Source organism: Ochotona princeps, chromosome 13 (genome assembly GCF_030435755.1).
Source record: "Ochotona princeps isolate mOchPri1 chromosome 13, mOchPri1.hap1, whole genome shotgun sequence".
Lineage (NCBI taxonomy): Eukaryota > Metazoa > Chordata > Mammalia > Lagomorpha > Ochotonidae > Ochotona > Ochotona princeps.
The window spans coordinates 40,622,812-40,638,638 of record NC_080844.1 but is presented as its reverse complement, the minus strand read 5'-3'; the positions used below and the strand labels follow the sequence as shown (position 1 = coordinate 40,638,638).

The following is a 15,827-nucleotide window of genomic DNA, read 5'->3' as shown; positions in this document are numbered from 1 at the left end:
AATTCCCCATGGTCTCCTTGGCAGTTGGGATGTAGTCCTCGGTGCTTGTACTGACAGTCTGACTCCAGCTGTGTTCCAGTGCAGCTCCTGGGAGGCGATAGGTGTAGGCCTACGTAACTGGATATTTACCACCAACATGGCAGACTTGCATGGTGACTGTGGCTCAGACTTTCTGTCCCTACCTAGCCCTGACCTTAACAGCCATTTGGTTTTTTTTTTTTTTAAAGATTTATTCTTTTTTTTTTTTTTTTTTTTTTATAATCCATTTTATTGTATTGTTGTTGACAATCTTTACATAGTTAACTATAGTTGAAGGAAAATCAAGAAAGAGAAGAGAAAAAAAAAAAAAAAAAAGGTTCAGGGGGATAGGGAGGTGGGCAATGCTATTATGTCCATATTGTTTCCATCATGTATCTGAGGTAAAAGGGGATATTGAGGGAGAAGCCCCACCCGGTTTCCCGCCCACCCCAAGTCCCGGATGTGGGGCATGCTCTGAGTTATGTGCTCAAGTGGAGTTAATAGTTCTCCAGTTATGAATCGCTGCCAGTTTCGCTCGATGAGGTGGTCCACTGATTGATATGGTCCATCATGAAGTCTCCATTTGTCCCATATTTCGCTGCCAACATGTAGCTGAGATGAATGATCGTCCTATTCTGTCTTCTGTCTTTTCTTGGTTAGAATTCTGAGTCCAGCAGTTCAAGTGGGGAGATCTCCAAAGATACTTTGAGGTATTCCCAGATTAGTTGCTTGTATGTACTAGCAAGCACAGGGCCCGGCACAGTCCATCACCCTGATCAGCTGGTGGTTGCAATTGCTGTGTTGGTTCTGTTTTCAGTCCCGAGTTGCACTGGAACCAATGGGTGTTGCAGTCCAGTCTGGTTCGGCCCTTACATCAACCAGTGGGAGCTGTAGCCTAGTTGGGGCGACCCACAATAACCCCCACCAGACCGCCCCCTGCCCTGGTTTGCCAGTATGTGTAGCAGAAGACCAATCTGTCCCCCATCCCATTTGGCTCTGGTACTTGTCAATGGGTATTAAAGCTTGGTTTTATCTAACCAATTCAACCATCCAGCCCTCACAGATATTGTTGAGTACCTCTCTATCTAGCCATCCCAGCCCCCGTCCTAGTTTTCATGCCCTCCCACGGGAATAGTGACCCAAGAAGGGGGAACCCACTTTTTCCCTCCCAGGTCTCTCTGTCCCGGTTTATGCACTCTTTAGGTGGTCCTGTGATTTGACTTGACAGAATTAGTCCCCAGTGCCAGCTTCTGCCAGCTGATGCTGTGGCCCTGATCTTGTCCACATGCAGCGCACAGGTGTTGTAGCCTTGCTTAGTCGGGTCTGTCTCTATCCCAGCCAACACTCTCCAGTGGGAGTGGTTGTCCAGCGAGGGGACCAGCCCCTTAACCCCCCCGCCAGCTCTGCCCCTCCCTTCCTGGATCTCACGTGTGCTGGATGGGTGCTGCATTCATATCCAGTACAGGCAACCACGCCCTGGCGTTCCATAATGTGTACTGGTTTTGTCGCAACCAAACCCGGCCCATTCCACACTCTGTTCTGGTGATCGGATTTGCCAGAGGATGACATGAACTGATTCAGCCTGGTCTGCTCCTGACCCATGCCGAATGCATGCCAGTGGGAAACTTTCCATGGCCTATTCTGGGCTGTTTCCAATCATGCTTCTCGCGCTTACCTGCAGGGACTGTGTCCTGCCAGAGGAGTTGCCCAGGCTCCTCCATCAGAACCCCTCCCAATGCCAGATTTTGCGCTTGCCAGGGGGTTCTTGAGCCAACCCTACTCAGTTCACCTCCTGTCCTAGCAGGAACAGTGGCTTTTCCTGGCTGGCTTTCACCCCATTCTGACTCTTGTTGTTGGATGTTTCAGCCCAGCCATGGCTCGTCCATACCCACATACAGCTCACACATGGCTCAGAAGGGGATTGAGACCCAGCCTAGTCAGTCCCACATCTACCCTGTTTCTCCATAACACCAGATGGTGCTGGGATCTGAACCGGCCTGGTGTATCCAATCCCAGCCCACACTAGTGCCTCGGGTGACTGCAACTGTTTCCTAGATAGAACGCAGCCCCCATTCCAGCACATACACCCCTTGGTGGGAACCTCATCCCAGCTGTGGCATCCCAGATTGGGACCGTTCCTAGCCGTAAATCACGCACCTGCACGTGGTTGCTCCGAGGACCATTAGGTGCCAGCCTGCTACACAAGCCGGAGCTTATCTTTTACTTGATAGGTGTTCAAAGCTCAGCATTATAAAGGGATTGGAAGTTCTTCAAAGGAAGAGTTACTGGCATTGGGAATCTTTAGGAATGACTCAGATCCCAGAAACAGTGGGGTCACTCTAGAGCTATCTCAGCAGCGATTCAGACGTCCAATACCCCAGAGCTCCCCGGCCGGACGGCCAGCAGGCACAGCCTGGCGCCAAATGGCGCACTGGCCGCCCTGGCCCAGCCCGCCATGAGCCATGGGCACATGGCGGACTGGGTTCGGGATCCGAGCTAGACGTCCTCTCCCGCAGCCCTCGGCTCGCCTCTGGCAGCCGGAGGTTAAATCCTGCAGGCCCAAGGTTGCGCCCCTCCCCAATCCCGTTCACCCACCACCCAATGAGGGTGGTGGGTGGGTCCCGGACATGCCCAGTCACGGAGGCCTCCCCCCTCGGCGTACTCACCCCAGAAGGAAGCAGGCCGCACCCAGGCATGTCCGGGCCCAGCCTGCCATGAGCCATGGGCACATGGAGGACTGGGTTCGGGATCCGAGCTAGACGTCCTCTCCCGCAGCCCTCCGATTTATTCATTTTTATTATAGCCAGATATACACAGAGGAGGAGAGACAGAGGAAGATCTTCCATCCGATGTTTCACTCCCCAAGTGAGCCGCAACGGCCAGTGCTGCGCCGATCCGATGCCGGGAACCTGGAACCTCTTCCAGGTCTCCCACACGGGTGCAGGGTCCCAAGGCTTTGGGCCGTCCTCAACTGCTTTCCCAGGCCACAAGCAGGGAGCTGGATGGGAAGTGGAGCTGCAGGCATTAGAACCGGTGCCCATATGGGATCCCGGGGCTTTCAAGGCGAGGACTTTACCCGCTAGGCCACGCCGCTGGTCCCTTTACAGCCATTTGTGATGTGAAACAGTGGATAGCAGGTTGTCTGTTACTCTCTGTCTCTGTCTAATATTTTTTTTTATTAATTTCATTGCATTATGTGACACTTTTTTATGCACTGGGATTCCCCCCGCCCCTCCCCAAACCTTCCCCTCCCGCCCACGGTGGATTGCTCCACCTTGTTGCATTTCCATAGTTCAAATTCAGTTGAGATTCTTTCATTGGAGGTTTTGACCAGTCATGAAGTCCAGCATCTTATTGTCCTGGTAAGTTCAATGGCTTCTTGGTGAGACCATCTCTGGTCTGAAGGTAGAGCAGGCAGAGTATCATCCCAATTAGGTAAAAAACCCAACATAATATTTACAACCATTTACAACATTATGGCCTTAATTGACATGGTATTGATTAACCAGTATGTTACCAGGGACATGCAGGTTCTCAACCACAACCTGTGACTTCCTCATAGACATTTCAATTTTGGTTTATATTCAACCATGTTCTATATACCTTAAAATGGCTATAGATTGCTATTCAGCTATTCTCTTGTCTATTTTAATGTTAGTATTTAGCATTTTATAGCATTGAAGCATGATTTTGCTGAACCTGTTTTTCGGGTAGTCTAACTTTGTAACCTTAACAGGACATATGTCAACAGTTTAGGTGAACGTTTTTGGGAGGGGTGTGCAGAGAAATCTTTATCACCCCAGAGAGGAGTAACTGATCTTTGTGTCCCACCCAGTGAGTTATAAGTGCATCCCGGCTGGCCGCTTCCTGTCTGTTTCTAAGCTTTCCTAGTTGTTCTCTATCTATTCTAGTTTGTTTGTTCATTTGTTTGTTATGAGGGGTTTCTGGAGCGATCCTGATGGTCCTTACGAAAGAGGGTGGGGACCCAAAGTTGGAAGCAGGCAAGGGCCAGAGGAAGCTCCTCTCCCTAGTTCTGAAGGAAGTTTACTGTTCTTCTGTTTCTGCGGACTGCTCAGGGATCCTGGTTGTCGTTCTGATGACCCTGGATCCTGCAAGGCAGGAATTGGGCTTCTTCCATCCCACATTATAGATCAAAATGGGGGTGGGTGACTTCAGAGTTCTTGGCCTCCAAAGGCACTCCATTTCCCCCGTGGTCTCCTTGGCAGTAGGGATGTAGTCCTCGGTGCTCGTACTGATAGTCCTTGGTGTCTGTCTAATATTTTTAAGAAAAACCAGTAAAAAATAATTTCTGGATAAGCTGACAGATTTAAACTGCCTTTGGAAAAATCATTTTTATACTTTTATAAATATTTTATACACACATATTTTACTTTACACAATACATGATTACCCACTTTTGATATTAATTGGCAGTAGTTTAAGCTGCCACCTGTAATATTTGCATCGTATATCTATGCTCTGGTTACTGTGCTTTTTATTTAATTCTCTGCCTGGGAAAGCCGTGGAAGATATCCCAAGTACTTGGGCCCCTGCCTCCCACGAGGGAGACCTGGATGGAGTTCCAGGCTTCTTTGCTTTGCTTGTCCAGGCCGTGACTAGTTAGCATGAGTGTGTCAGCAATGAGAAGCCAGCTTTGAGCCCGGCGCTGTGGCCTAGTGGCCAAAGTCCTCATCTTGAACGCGCCCCGGGATCCCATATGGGTGCTGGTTCTAATCCCGGCAGCTCCACTTCCCCTCCAGCTCCCTACTTGTGGCCTGGGAAAGTAGTTGAGGACGGCCCAAAACTTTGGGACCCTGCACCCGCATGGGAAACCTGGAAGAGGTTCCTGGTTCCCGGCTTCGGATTGGTGCAGCACCGGCCATTGTGGTCACTTGGGGAGTGAAACATCGGATGGAAGATCTTCCTGTCTCTCCTCTCTATATATTTGACTTTGTAATAAAAATAAAGATATCTTAAAAAAAAAAAAAAGAAGCTGGCTTTGTCTATCTCCTTCTCGGTTTTTCTGTCACTCTGCCTTTTCAAATAAGAAAAATCATTTTAAAAATGACTACCTTATAACTTCAGTGATAAATCTTTTGGTAAAGAGTATCTGAAGTTTTGTGTGGCTTAGTTAGAGTCACTGAGTCGTGTGAATTCTACCTGTTGAAGCTGATGTGGTGCTCTTGTGTTGTTTGTTCATGATGATTCTGTCATGGTTTCATCAGGCTTATAAATTGTTTCTTTAACAGATTAAGAAACTTAAAGAATTACGATCTATGCTAATGGAGCAAGATCCTGATGTGGCTGTTACTGTTCGGAAGCTGGTAATCGTTTCTCTGATGGAGTTATTTAAGGATATTACTCCTTCCTATAAAATTCGACCCCTAACAGAAGCAGAAAAATCTTCCAAGGTAATCCTGGGTAATGATTATAGGAAGGTGAAAAGTGTGAAATCTTGGGGAGGGAAGTAGTTATTTGGTTTTTCTTGTATTAATTCTTTTATCAGCACTTGACATAGTGGGCTCTCAGATTTTGTGTTAACAGATTTTAAATTTATGATTTTTAAAAATGATTGATCTTTTGGTTCTTTTTAGATCCGTAAAGAAACCCAGAAGTTAAGAGAATTTGAAGAAGGCTTGGTTAGCCAATACAAATTTTATTTAGAAAATCTGGAGCAAATGATTAAAGGTATATTAAGTATATCTTAGAAGTATGTAACTTATTTAGCCTTGATCGTGCAGGTAAATTCTGTATTTTGTTTTGTTTAGTGAGAGGCAGGTGTATAGTGTCAGATTTCCTAGATGCAAAACCTAGGTTTATCACCTACCACCCCTGCATGGTGGATAGATTACTTTCGGTGCTGTGTTTTTCTGTCTGTACTCCATGGGATTATTGTAAGAAGTAATGGAATTGTACGTATAGAGTATTTAGAACTTTGTCTAGTGTATATTTTACCAGTTGTTAGTATTAATGTTTTTGCTGTAGGCTGTTTAGCTAGCAAGTAATTATACGTCTCGAATTATGAACAGGAGGGATTTTTTTTTTTTATTGGAAAGGCGGATATACAGAGAGGAGGAGAGACAGAGAAGAAGATCTTCCATCCGATGGTTCACTCTCCCAGCAGCCGCAACTGCAACGGCTGGAGCTGAGCCACTCCGAAGCCAGGAGCCAGGAGCTCTTCCAGGTCTCCCACGTGGGTGCAGGGTCCCAAGGCTTTGGGCCGTCCTCGACTGCTTTCCAAGCCACAAGCAGGGAGCTGGAAGGGAAGCAGGGCACTGGGATTAGAACCGGCACCCATATGGGATCCCGGCTTGTGCAAGGCGAAGACTTTAACCCCTACGCTATTGTACGGGCCCTGTTTCCGTTTCTTATTTGGATGTGTTAGGGAGGAAAAATAGTTAGAAATGATGTGAGTGCTTTAGAAATGGGCTTATGAGTTAGTTATTCAACATGACAAATTAGTCTGTGAAACCTTTTTAGATAAGACAGGTAATAGCAAGAACTTGAGACATGCATGAAGAAAGGGCATTGGTTACCTAGGCCCAGTGCCTTCATGTGACCTGCCTGGCTTCTTCTGTTTAGTAGTAGGCCTCAAAGACACATAATTGCTATCTGCTGAAACAGAACTACTGAGTCCTGTTGGCCTAAGAAAGGTGGTAGAGTAGTAGAATATAGTAGGGTAGCAGTGGCTGTGGATGACATGGGAACTGATTCTGTGCCCTGACATTCCATCCAGGACCTGCCTGCTAACAAAGCTTTTGTTTCCCAAAGATAGGCCCGGGTGCTTTATGCAGTTCAGCAGAGTCAAGTAGAAATACAACATAAGTATTTGTGTAATTTAAAAGTCGTGAGCGGAAAAGCATGCAAAAAGTAGTAAGACAAATTAAAAGTAAATTTATGTGTTTTAGTTTCAACATGGAGTTAGATTTTGTTAAATTTGTGAGATGTCTTAGTTTTTTATTTTTTGTGCTAAGCTTAAAATGTGCATATTTACACTTTATGCACTTTTGGGCTAGTCACACTTCAAAGGCTCAGTCACCATCCACATTGGACTCGGACAGATGTGAACCATTCCTGGGCAGACTGAGCCATTATGCAGTTTTAATTTTATTTTTGTAATGATTTATTTATTTGAAAGGCAGAGAGAAGAGAGAAGGATTCTTTTGTGTGCTGGTTCACTCCCCAAATGGCTGCAGCACTTGGGGCTGGACCAGACTGATGGCCAGGACTTCAGCCAGGTCTCTCATGTGGATAGCAGGGGCTGAAGCAGGTGGGCCATCCTCCACTGTTTTTCCAGGCACATTAGGGAGTTGGACCTGTAGTGGAGCACCCAGGATCCAAACTGGCCTCAAAATTGGATCCTGGTGCTGTCCCTAAAGGTGATTTTTGTTTGTTTTAATTCTTCTTTGTTTAGATATTTGAAAATTTTAGTAAAACAAGCATTTGTTATAATATCGGTTGTTTTGAAGTTTTGCCAGTAAGTGAGGAACTATAGTTATCTTTCAGATTGGAAGCAAAGGAAGCTGAAGAAAAGTAATGTCATTTCCTTAAAGGCATACCGAGGACTAGCAGAAGTGGCTGTGAAGAGCCTGTGCGAGCTGCTGGTGGCACTACCCCATTTTAATTTTCACAACAACATCATTGTATTAATTGTCCCTCTCATGAATGATGTGTCAAAATCGGTAGGTGGCTTCTAAGTGAATGCTGCGATTGTCCTTAATTATACACTGTGATTTCTTTTTTCCACAAAGTTTTTTTGGAACTATGGTTTGTTGGTTAAATAGTGTCAATGTATTAAACACTGTGTCTTTTTAAATTCTTTGAGAGAATGAGCTTTTTCCAGTTGGTTTACTCTTGAGAAGACTGCAATAATGAGAGCTATGCTGGGGCAGAGCCTGGAGCTTTGAATGCCCTCCAGGTCTCCCACATAGTGGGCAGAAAGCCCACCACCTGAGCTGTGTGAGTTGCCTGCTGGCATCTGCATAAGCAGGAAGCTGGATTCAGGAGCTGGAGCCAGCCCTTACCCAGATGGTGCAGTGGGGGACACTGGGAATATTAACTAGCCTAGCAACTCAGCCAAACTCTGGCTCTGAAAACTGCCTTTTGAACATAAACTTACTGTAGTGGGCCTCAACAAAAGGCATCTTCACCCCCCAAGGAAAATTGGCAGGGTTCAAGGGACTTTTTGTTAGTCCTGGTTTTGGTTAGGTGAGGGAAACTGCTGGTGTCAGCTAGGTGAGGGTCAGGGAGGCTTTTGAACATAGTGTAAGGCAGAGTTACTCCTTCCCCAGCCAGGAATCATTTAGCCCAATGTCAGAATGTCCAAGCTTGAGCGGCACTGGTTTAATGTCACATTTTATTTTTCAGGTGTCTGAAATGTGTTGTGAGGCAGTAAAGAAACTCTTTAAACAAGATAAATTAGGCCAAGCTTCTCTTGGTGTAATTAAAGTGATTTCTGGTTTTGTGAAGGGCAGAAATTATGAAGTCAGGCCAGAGGTAAGCCTTCTTCCCTACTTTGCAGTTTTTTGTTTTAAATTACAGTCAATTATTATGTAGCATATATTAATGCATTTGTGTGAAGTAAAAGGGAAAAGCAAATCATATTTTAAATATAAGCACTGGTAAGGTGTGGTTTGTTTCTGTGAGGTGTGGATCCAGAGGTGAGGAATACCGGCGGGTCTCTCCATACGTCCCATCAGGTAGGTTCTAGTGAGTTGGAGGAGATCAGTAACGATTGTTACAGCCTTGGTGTTGGGACACAGTGGGGTTATTACCCAGAGCACTCAGGGTGAGAGGCAGGTGTTTGGGATGACTGTAACCGCGTGCCTGAGGCAGGGAGCTGTAGTGGAGCGTTGTAGATACCCGGAGTGAGGGCAGATTACTCCAGAAATTGTAAAACCCAACATGAGCAGTCCTGGTTCCACAAGACCTGGTGCAGCTGCTTCCCCCTGCCCGCCCCCTTTCTCTTGCACTGTGCAAGTGCCGTGCCAGGGTCTGGGTCTGGAACTCTGAGCTAGGAGGTGCGGAGGAGGTCGATTCTGTGTTTCTATGGACTTCTACTGGTGCCAGCCTCAAGAAACTCCTGGATTATGCAGAGTGAGTGAACAGTGGGGGGCTTGCCTTGGGAGCACCCCAGTTGCAGGAGGCAGGGGATCTGCTCTTGGCTCTGTAAGTTGCCCTAACTGGCAGCAGTGTGATGGGTTGCTGTCTACTGAGTCAGAGCACAACAGCAGAGTTCAGCCTGGACTCTGCCAAACCCAGCTGAGACTGTCATTTTGGGAGAGTGTGGGAAGGCAGGGGGGCAAAGTGGCTTTTCTGTTCAGAATAGCATAGCCACTCTGAGCCACGCAGTCAGTGGGGAGCTGTGGAATGGGTGGCAGGAAGCCGTGGCAGCTTCTCCTGCCTTGCCTTGAGAAGATGGCATTTCCCAGCAGGCTGTGCGATGCAAGCTTGGTTGGCAGTACAGATGGCCATGTCAATGTATTTGTCCTCTTTCCTCACTGACCTACATATTTTCTGGTCTGTCACCTCTTTAAAAACTTTCTGTCAGTTCCCTGGGAATGTGCTCATTGCTCGTCTCTGTGGCTTAGGTGAGCACAACTTTTTGCTTTTCATATTGGATCTTTGAGCATGCTTAATTTGGTAAGTTAAAGCTAGATTAGAAGTGTGTTCATTGTTATCTCCTCGATAGTAACCAGACCTTTCCTGACCTACATAATTCTTCATAATTCTGACCACCAATGCCAGATAATGTATTGCCTTTATATCCATTAAACTGCAAACATTTTTTAGCCAGGTATTATTGTCTTTTCATAGACCGAAATTACTAAAAACGATTAATAAAATAAGGACTGTTACAATGTGACAAAAAAATCTTTCCAAGTTTTTGCATGGTGTATGGATGAAGGAAATAAAATTGTGAAATGCATTTTTTCTGTATTCATTTTTATGACATAATAAATGTTACACTATATTTGTATTGTTTGTCTACCTTAGATGTTAAACACATTTTTGTGCCTAAGAATAAAGGAAGTAGAAGTAAAGAAAGATACTGAGGACATTAATAAACCAAAAAAGTTCATGACTTTCAAGGAGAAGAGAAAAACGCTATCGCGAATGCAGAGAAAGGTTTGATTTATTTTCTTTTTTAAAGTGTTTTCTAAAAAGTGTATTTATTATTTACCACAATACAGTTTTGTGGGTATAGGGGATTCTTCCCTGACCCTCCATTTCTCCCGTTCCTTCCCGATTTTCCCATCACCTCACTATTACTCCTCAAATTATGGTAGTAGTATAGTTCCTTAGTAACAGCTACAAGATCAACTTTCTGCTATTTAAATGTATCATTATGTGGTCGTACAGGTCAAGTACAAGATCTGGTATCATGCTGATGGGTTTCAAAATGGGAGTCCTACTTTTATTCAGCAGTAGAGACGTCATTGTATATTCCTCTGTGGGAATATATGGATATATTTGAATACCTTTACTTTGCACTTTGCCTAAAATCTGTCTTATATCAGAAAATGTGATATTTGTCCTTTTTGGACTGGCATATTTTACTAAGCATGATGGTCTCTAGTTGGGACCATTTTTGTTGCAAATGGTAGGATTCCATTCATTTTTCTTACGACTGAGTAGTATTCCATAGAGTAGATGTACCACAGTATTTTTATCCATCCATCTGTTGAAGGCATTTGGGTTCCCATGCCTTTGCTCTTGTGAATTGCGCTGCTATAAATATAGGATTGCAGATTGTTCTCTCCTGTGCAGATTTAATTTCCTTTGGATATATTCCCTGCAGTGGGAAAGCTGGGTCATATGACAGACCAATTTGCATTTGTCTTAGCACTGTGCATACTGAGTTCCATATTGGTTGCACTAATTTACACTCCTACCAGCGGTGGATTAGGATTCCTTTTTACCTACATCTTTGCCAGCAGTTGTTGTTTCCTCATTTCTGTGTGTAGGCCATTTTTTAATTGCATTTCCCTAATAGCTAGGGAACCTGTGCATTTAAAAAGTTTTGTTTTTGCTAGTTATAAGGTTGAGGTGCATGCCTATGTGGGCCTCTGATAGGGTGGGAAGAGTTGAGGTATGGAGGAAAATGTGGGACAAATTTTTCAGTCCTTTTCTTTTCGCCTGTGTCCACAGTGTGGATGAGGTCCACTCCTTGCTGTGAAACTACGTCAGCATCGGGGTGGGGGGTGATCATTTGATGACGCTTTAGAGACCCTGATGTGGAAAGAATGTTCCAAGGGTGGTGTTGATAATTCTGAGATGTCATCAGCTTTGCTGCACCAGGGTTGTATAAATCTTTGCAAGGTCTCTTGGCTGACTAAGTCCACTTCAGTGCATCCACAGACCCAGACACTTGCTGGAAAGCTTGGCCAAGATCATTTTCCATCCTGTTCTGCTTTCCATATTCTGACAACTCGCTCGATGTCTTCTGCTGGCCTAGATGAGCTGACTGTCATGTACCCCGTGTGCATTTGGGAATGCTGTCTACTGCACACTAAGCAGCAACCAAGGAGGCTCAGTTCTAATACACGCAATCCAAGATTGGACCACATATATTGTGATTTTCCCTCTGGTTAGAGTTTGAGTCCAGCCATCTAGCTGGGAGGTCCCTGAAGAAACAGCTCCTGGAGTGACCTTAGACTTTAATGTGTGCCAGCTAGTTAGTGGTCAGGTTTGGTCTGTCAGCCACACTAGCCAGTGTACATATTGGTGGATGCAGCTGCCTGGTCAGTTTGGCCCTAACCTCATTTGTCATGTAAACGAATGGGTGCTGCCGCCCAGCCCAGCCCAGCCTAACCTACCACACCTCAGGCATACCAGTGGGCTGCAGCCTAGTGGGGCAATCCCTCATACCCCCTTCTAGGCTTGCCTGTAGTCCTGGTTGTTGAGTGTGCTGGCTTGTGATGTGACCTAGCCCAACCTGTCTTGCGTGACGTCTGGCTCTTGTGCATACCCATGGGTGCTGCAGGCTCAGTGCCACCCATCCCAGATCTGGTGCACACATATGCCAGAGGGTGCTGCTGCCCAGTCTAACCTGCCCTGACCCCAGCCCTGGTTCTTTCATTCGCCAGCAGAATCTATAGCGTAGGAGGAGGTGCACTTTAGGCCCACTCCCAGTGCAGGCTCTTGCACTTGCCAGGGTATACTGAGGTCCAGCCTGACAAGATTTGCACCCAGTCCCAGTAATTGGCAGTTAGTGCTGCAACCTAGCTTGGCTGGCCTGCACCCATTCTGATTCTCATGCGTGGCAGTAGATGTGGCGTCTTAGCCCATTGAGTGGTTTTTCTTTTTCTTTAAGATTTTGTTTTTATCGATAAGTCAGATATACAGAGAGGAAGATCTTGCATCCGTTGATTTACTACCCAAGTGACTGCAACAGCTGGAGCTGTGCCGAACCGAAGCCAGGAACCTGGAGCCTCTTCCAGGTCTCCCACACGGGTGCGGAGTCCCAATGCTTTGGGCCATCCTCGACTGCTTTCTCAGGTCACAAGCAGGGAGCTGGATGGGAAGTGGGGCAGCCGGGATTAGAACTGGCACCCATTAGGGATCTAGGCACGTGCAAGGTACGGAGCTCAGCCATTAATCCACCATGCTGGGCCCAAGTCTCTTATTTTGAAAAATGCCTATTCATATCTTTTGTCTTAACAGTTACTTTGCTATTTTTAACTTTTTTTTTTTTTTAATTCATTAATTACATTGTATAAAAAGTTTTTAAAGATGTATTTTCAGGGCCCGGAGCGATAGCGTAGTGGTTAAAGTCCTCACCTTGTAAGTGCCAGGATCCCATATGGACGCCAGTTCTAATCCCAGCAGCTCTACTTCCCATCCAGCTCCCTGCTTGTGGCCTGAGAAAGCAGTCGAAGATGGCCCAAAGCCTTGGGATCCTGCATCCACGTGGGAGACTTGGAAGAGGTTCCTGGCTCCTGGCTTCGGATTGGCTCAGCTCTAGCCGTTGCGGCCGCTTGGGGAGTGAACCATCAGATGGAAGATCTTCCTTTCTGTCTCTCCTTCTCTCTGTATATCTGCCTTTCGAATAAAAATAAATAAATCTTTAAAACAAAATTTATTTTTATTGGAAAGGCAGATTTACAAAGAGGAGACAGAGCCACAGATTTTCCATCTGTTGGTTTATTCCCCAAATGAGTGCAACAGCCAGAGCTGAGCTAATCCAAAACCAGGAACCAAGAGCTTCTCTCTGATCTTCTAATGTATGCAGGTCCCAAGGCTTTGGGCTGTCCTCTACTGCTTTCCCAGCCATAAGCAGGGGGCTGGAAGGGAAGTTGAGCAGCTGGGACATGAACCAATACTCCTGTGGGATGCTGATACTTGAAGGTGGAGGATTAGACAGTTGAACTGTCACGCTGGCTCATATTGTAGATTTTGGGTGTTGGTCTCCTAGCTGTTGCGTAGTGTGTAAATTTTTCTCCCATTCTGTTGGTTGTCTTTCCTCATAGACTGTACAGAAGCTTCTTCAATGTAGTCCCGTTTGTTTGTTTTGATTTTAACCACCTGTGTTTTTGGTGTCTTCTAAAAATCTTTGCGTAGGCCTATGTCTTACAGCATTCCCTGTGTTACCTGTACTGTGTTTTGAAATCTAATATAGTATTCCTCCAGTTTTCTTTTTGTGTTTCAGCTAACTAGATTGCTTTGGCTATTGCTGGTCTTATGTTTCCAGATGAATTTTTGCATCCTCTTTTCTAGTTCTGAGAAGAAAGTTGTGATTTTCTTTGGGATTGCACTGAATCTGTGTATTACTGTTGGTCATATGGACATTTGTTGATGTTAATTTTGCCGATCCGTGATCCATAGCGTGGTGCATTTCTCCCACATTTCAGTGTCTTAATTTCATTGTAGAGGTCAATCACATGCTTGTTTAGGTTTATTCCTGAATGGGACCGTTCTTATAGCTTCTTTCTCAGCCATGTCACTGTGTATACTAAAGTAATCCATTTTATATTTGTATCCAGCTACCTTACCAAACTGAGTTCCAGTAGTCTCTTAGTTGAGTCTTTGGCTTCTCCTATGTTCAGATCATGTCATCTGTGTAGCAGGATAATTTGACTTTCACCTCTTCCATTTGAATTCCTTTTTTTTTTTTCTGATAGCTCTAGCTGGGTCTTCCAATACTATGTTGAATAGCAATGATGAAAGAGGACATTCTTGTCGAGTTCCAGATCTTAGTGGAAAGGCTTCTAGCTCTTCCCCTTTCATTATGATGCTGGCACTGGATTTTTATATACTACGTTGATTTTGTTGTAGAATATGCCTTCTGTGCCAATCTTGCTTAGAGCTTTTAGTATGAAATGGTGTTGGATTTGATCAAATGCTTGCTCTGCATCTATTGAGATGAGCACTTACTTTTTACTCATTTTATTGTGTATCATGTTTATTTGATTTGCATATGTTAAATCAACCCTGCAGGCCAGGATTAAAGCCCACCTGATCCCAGTGAATGATGTGTCTGATGTATTGTTGGAATCTGTTGGCTGCTGCTTTGTTGAGGATTTTTGTGTCTGTTAGTCAGGGATAGCAGTTTGTAGTTCTCTTTTTCTGTTGTGTCTGGCTTTGATATTAATATGGTTTTGACTTCATAGAGTTTGGAAAGATTGAGTTCCTATTATTTTGAATAGTTTGTGGATAATTAGGTTCATTGTTCTTGGAATATTTGGTAGAATTCAACAGTGAAGGAACCCAGTCTTGCACCTTTTTTTTTTTAATTTACTCATTTTTATTGAAAGGCAGATTTACAGAGAGGAGATATTGAGAGAAGGATCATGCGTTCTGTTAGTTCACTCCCCAAGTGGCTGCAGTGGCTGGAGCTGAGCTCATTTGAAGCCATGTGCCAGGAGCAAGGAGTTAGAAGTGTCTTCTGAGTCTCCCTTGCAGGTACAGGGTCCTAGGGCTTTATGCCATCCTCTGTTGCTTTTCCAGGGCACAAACAGGGAGCTGGAAGGGAAGTGGAGCAGCTGAGACATGAACTGGCACCCATGTGGGATCTCAGCGCATAGAAGGCAAGGATTTAGCTACTGAGCTATTGTGCTGGGCCTGCTGAGGGGGGTTTAATTGCTGATTCAATTTATGTCCTGGTTACAGTATGTTTAGGATTTCAGTTACCTTCTGTTTTTGTTAACTTGTATGTGTCCAAATATCTATCCGTTTCTTCTAGGTCTTCTGATTTGTTGACATATCAGGATATATATATAATAGTTCCTGATTATTCTGTGTATGTGTCTGTTATATTTCCTTTTTCTTGATTTTATTGATTTCTTCTCCTTTCTGAGTGGTCAGGCTAGTGCCATTTCTATGTTACAGATTTTTTTCAAAGGACCATCTCTTTTTCTTATGTATTCTTTTGTTTTCTATTTTATTTTAATTATTTCATCTTTTCTGCTAATCTTGGGTTTATTTTGCTGTGTTCTTTTGCAGTTCCTTCAGATTTATACTTAGCTTGTGTCTAGGGTCTTTCTAGTTTCCAGATGTAGGCACTGATTGCACTGAACTTCCCTCTCATGACTGCCTTTGCTCTTTTCCACAAATTTTAATGCGTTTTGTTGATGCCTTTGTTTAGTCCAAGAAATTTTTTAAAATTTCCTTTCTGGTTTATAATATAACCCATTGTTCATTCAGCACAATGTTTAGTTTCCTCGTGTTTGTACATTTTTGGGATATTTTGACTTGCTGTTAGTTTCAGTTCCTTTCTGGACTGAGCAAATGCATGGTAGGATTTCAGTTTTTTATAATTTGCTGATGCTTGTTTTCTGGCGCTATACTGTGTCTGGTCCTGGAAACTG

General features: G+C 44.6%; 1 protein-coding gene across 2 annotated transcripts in view; it reads left to right on the top strand.

Moving 5' to 3' along the window:
- The window catches only part of NOC3L (NOC3 like DNA replication regulator), a 48,295-nt gene that overhangs the window by 13,402 nt on the left and 19,066 nt on the right, over positions 1-15,827 (top strand). For both annotated transcript variants that reach the window (XM_058671019.1, XM_058671018.1), the window contains exons 7-11: positions 5,268-5,429; positions 5,613-5,706; positions 7,525-7,700; positions 8,386-8,514; positions 10,015-10,146. In XM_058671019.1, coding sequence (XP_058527002.1) covers positions 5,268-5,429; positions 5,613-5,706; positions 7,525-7,700; positions 8,386-8,514; positions 10,015-10,146 — 693 coding nt within the window. The remainder of the gene's footprint in view (positions 1-5,267; positions 5,430-5,612; positions 5,707-7,524; positions 7,701-8,385; positions 8,515-10,014; positions 10,147-15,827) is intronic.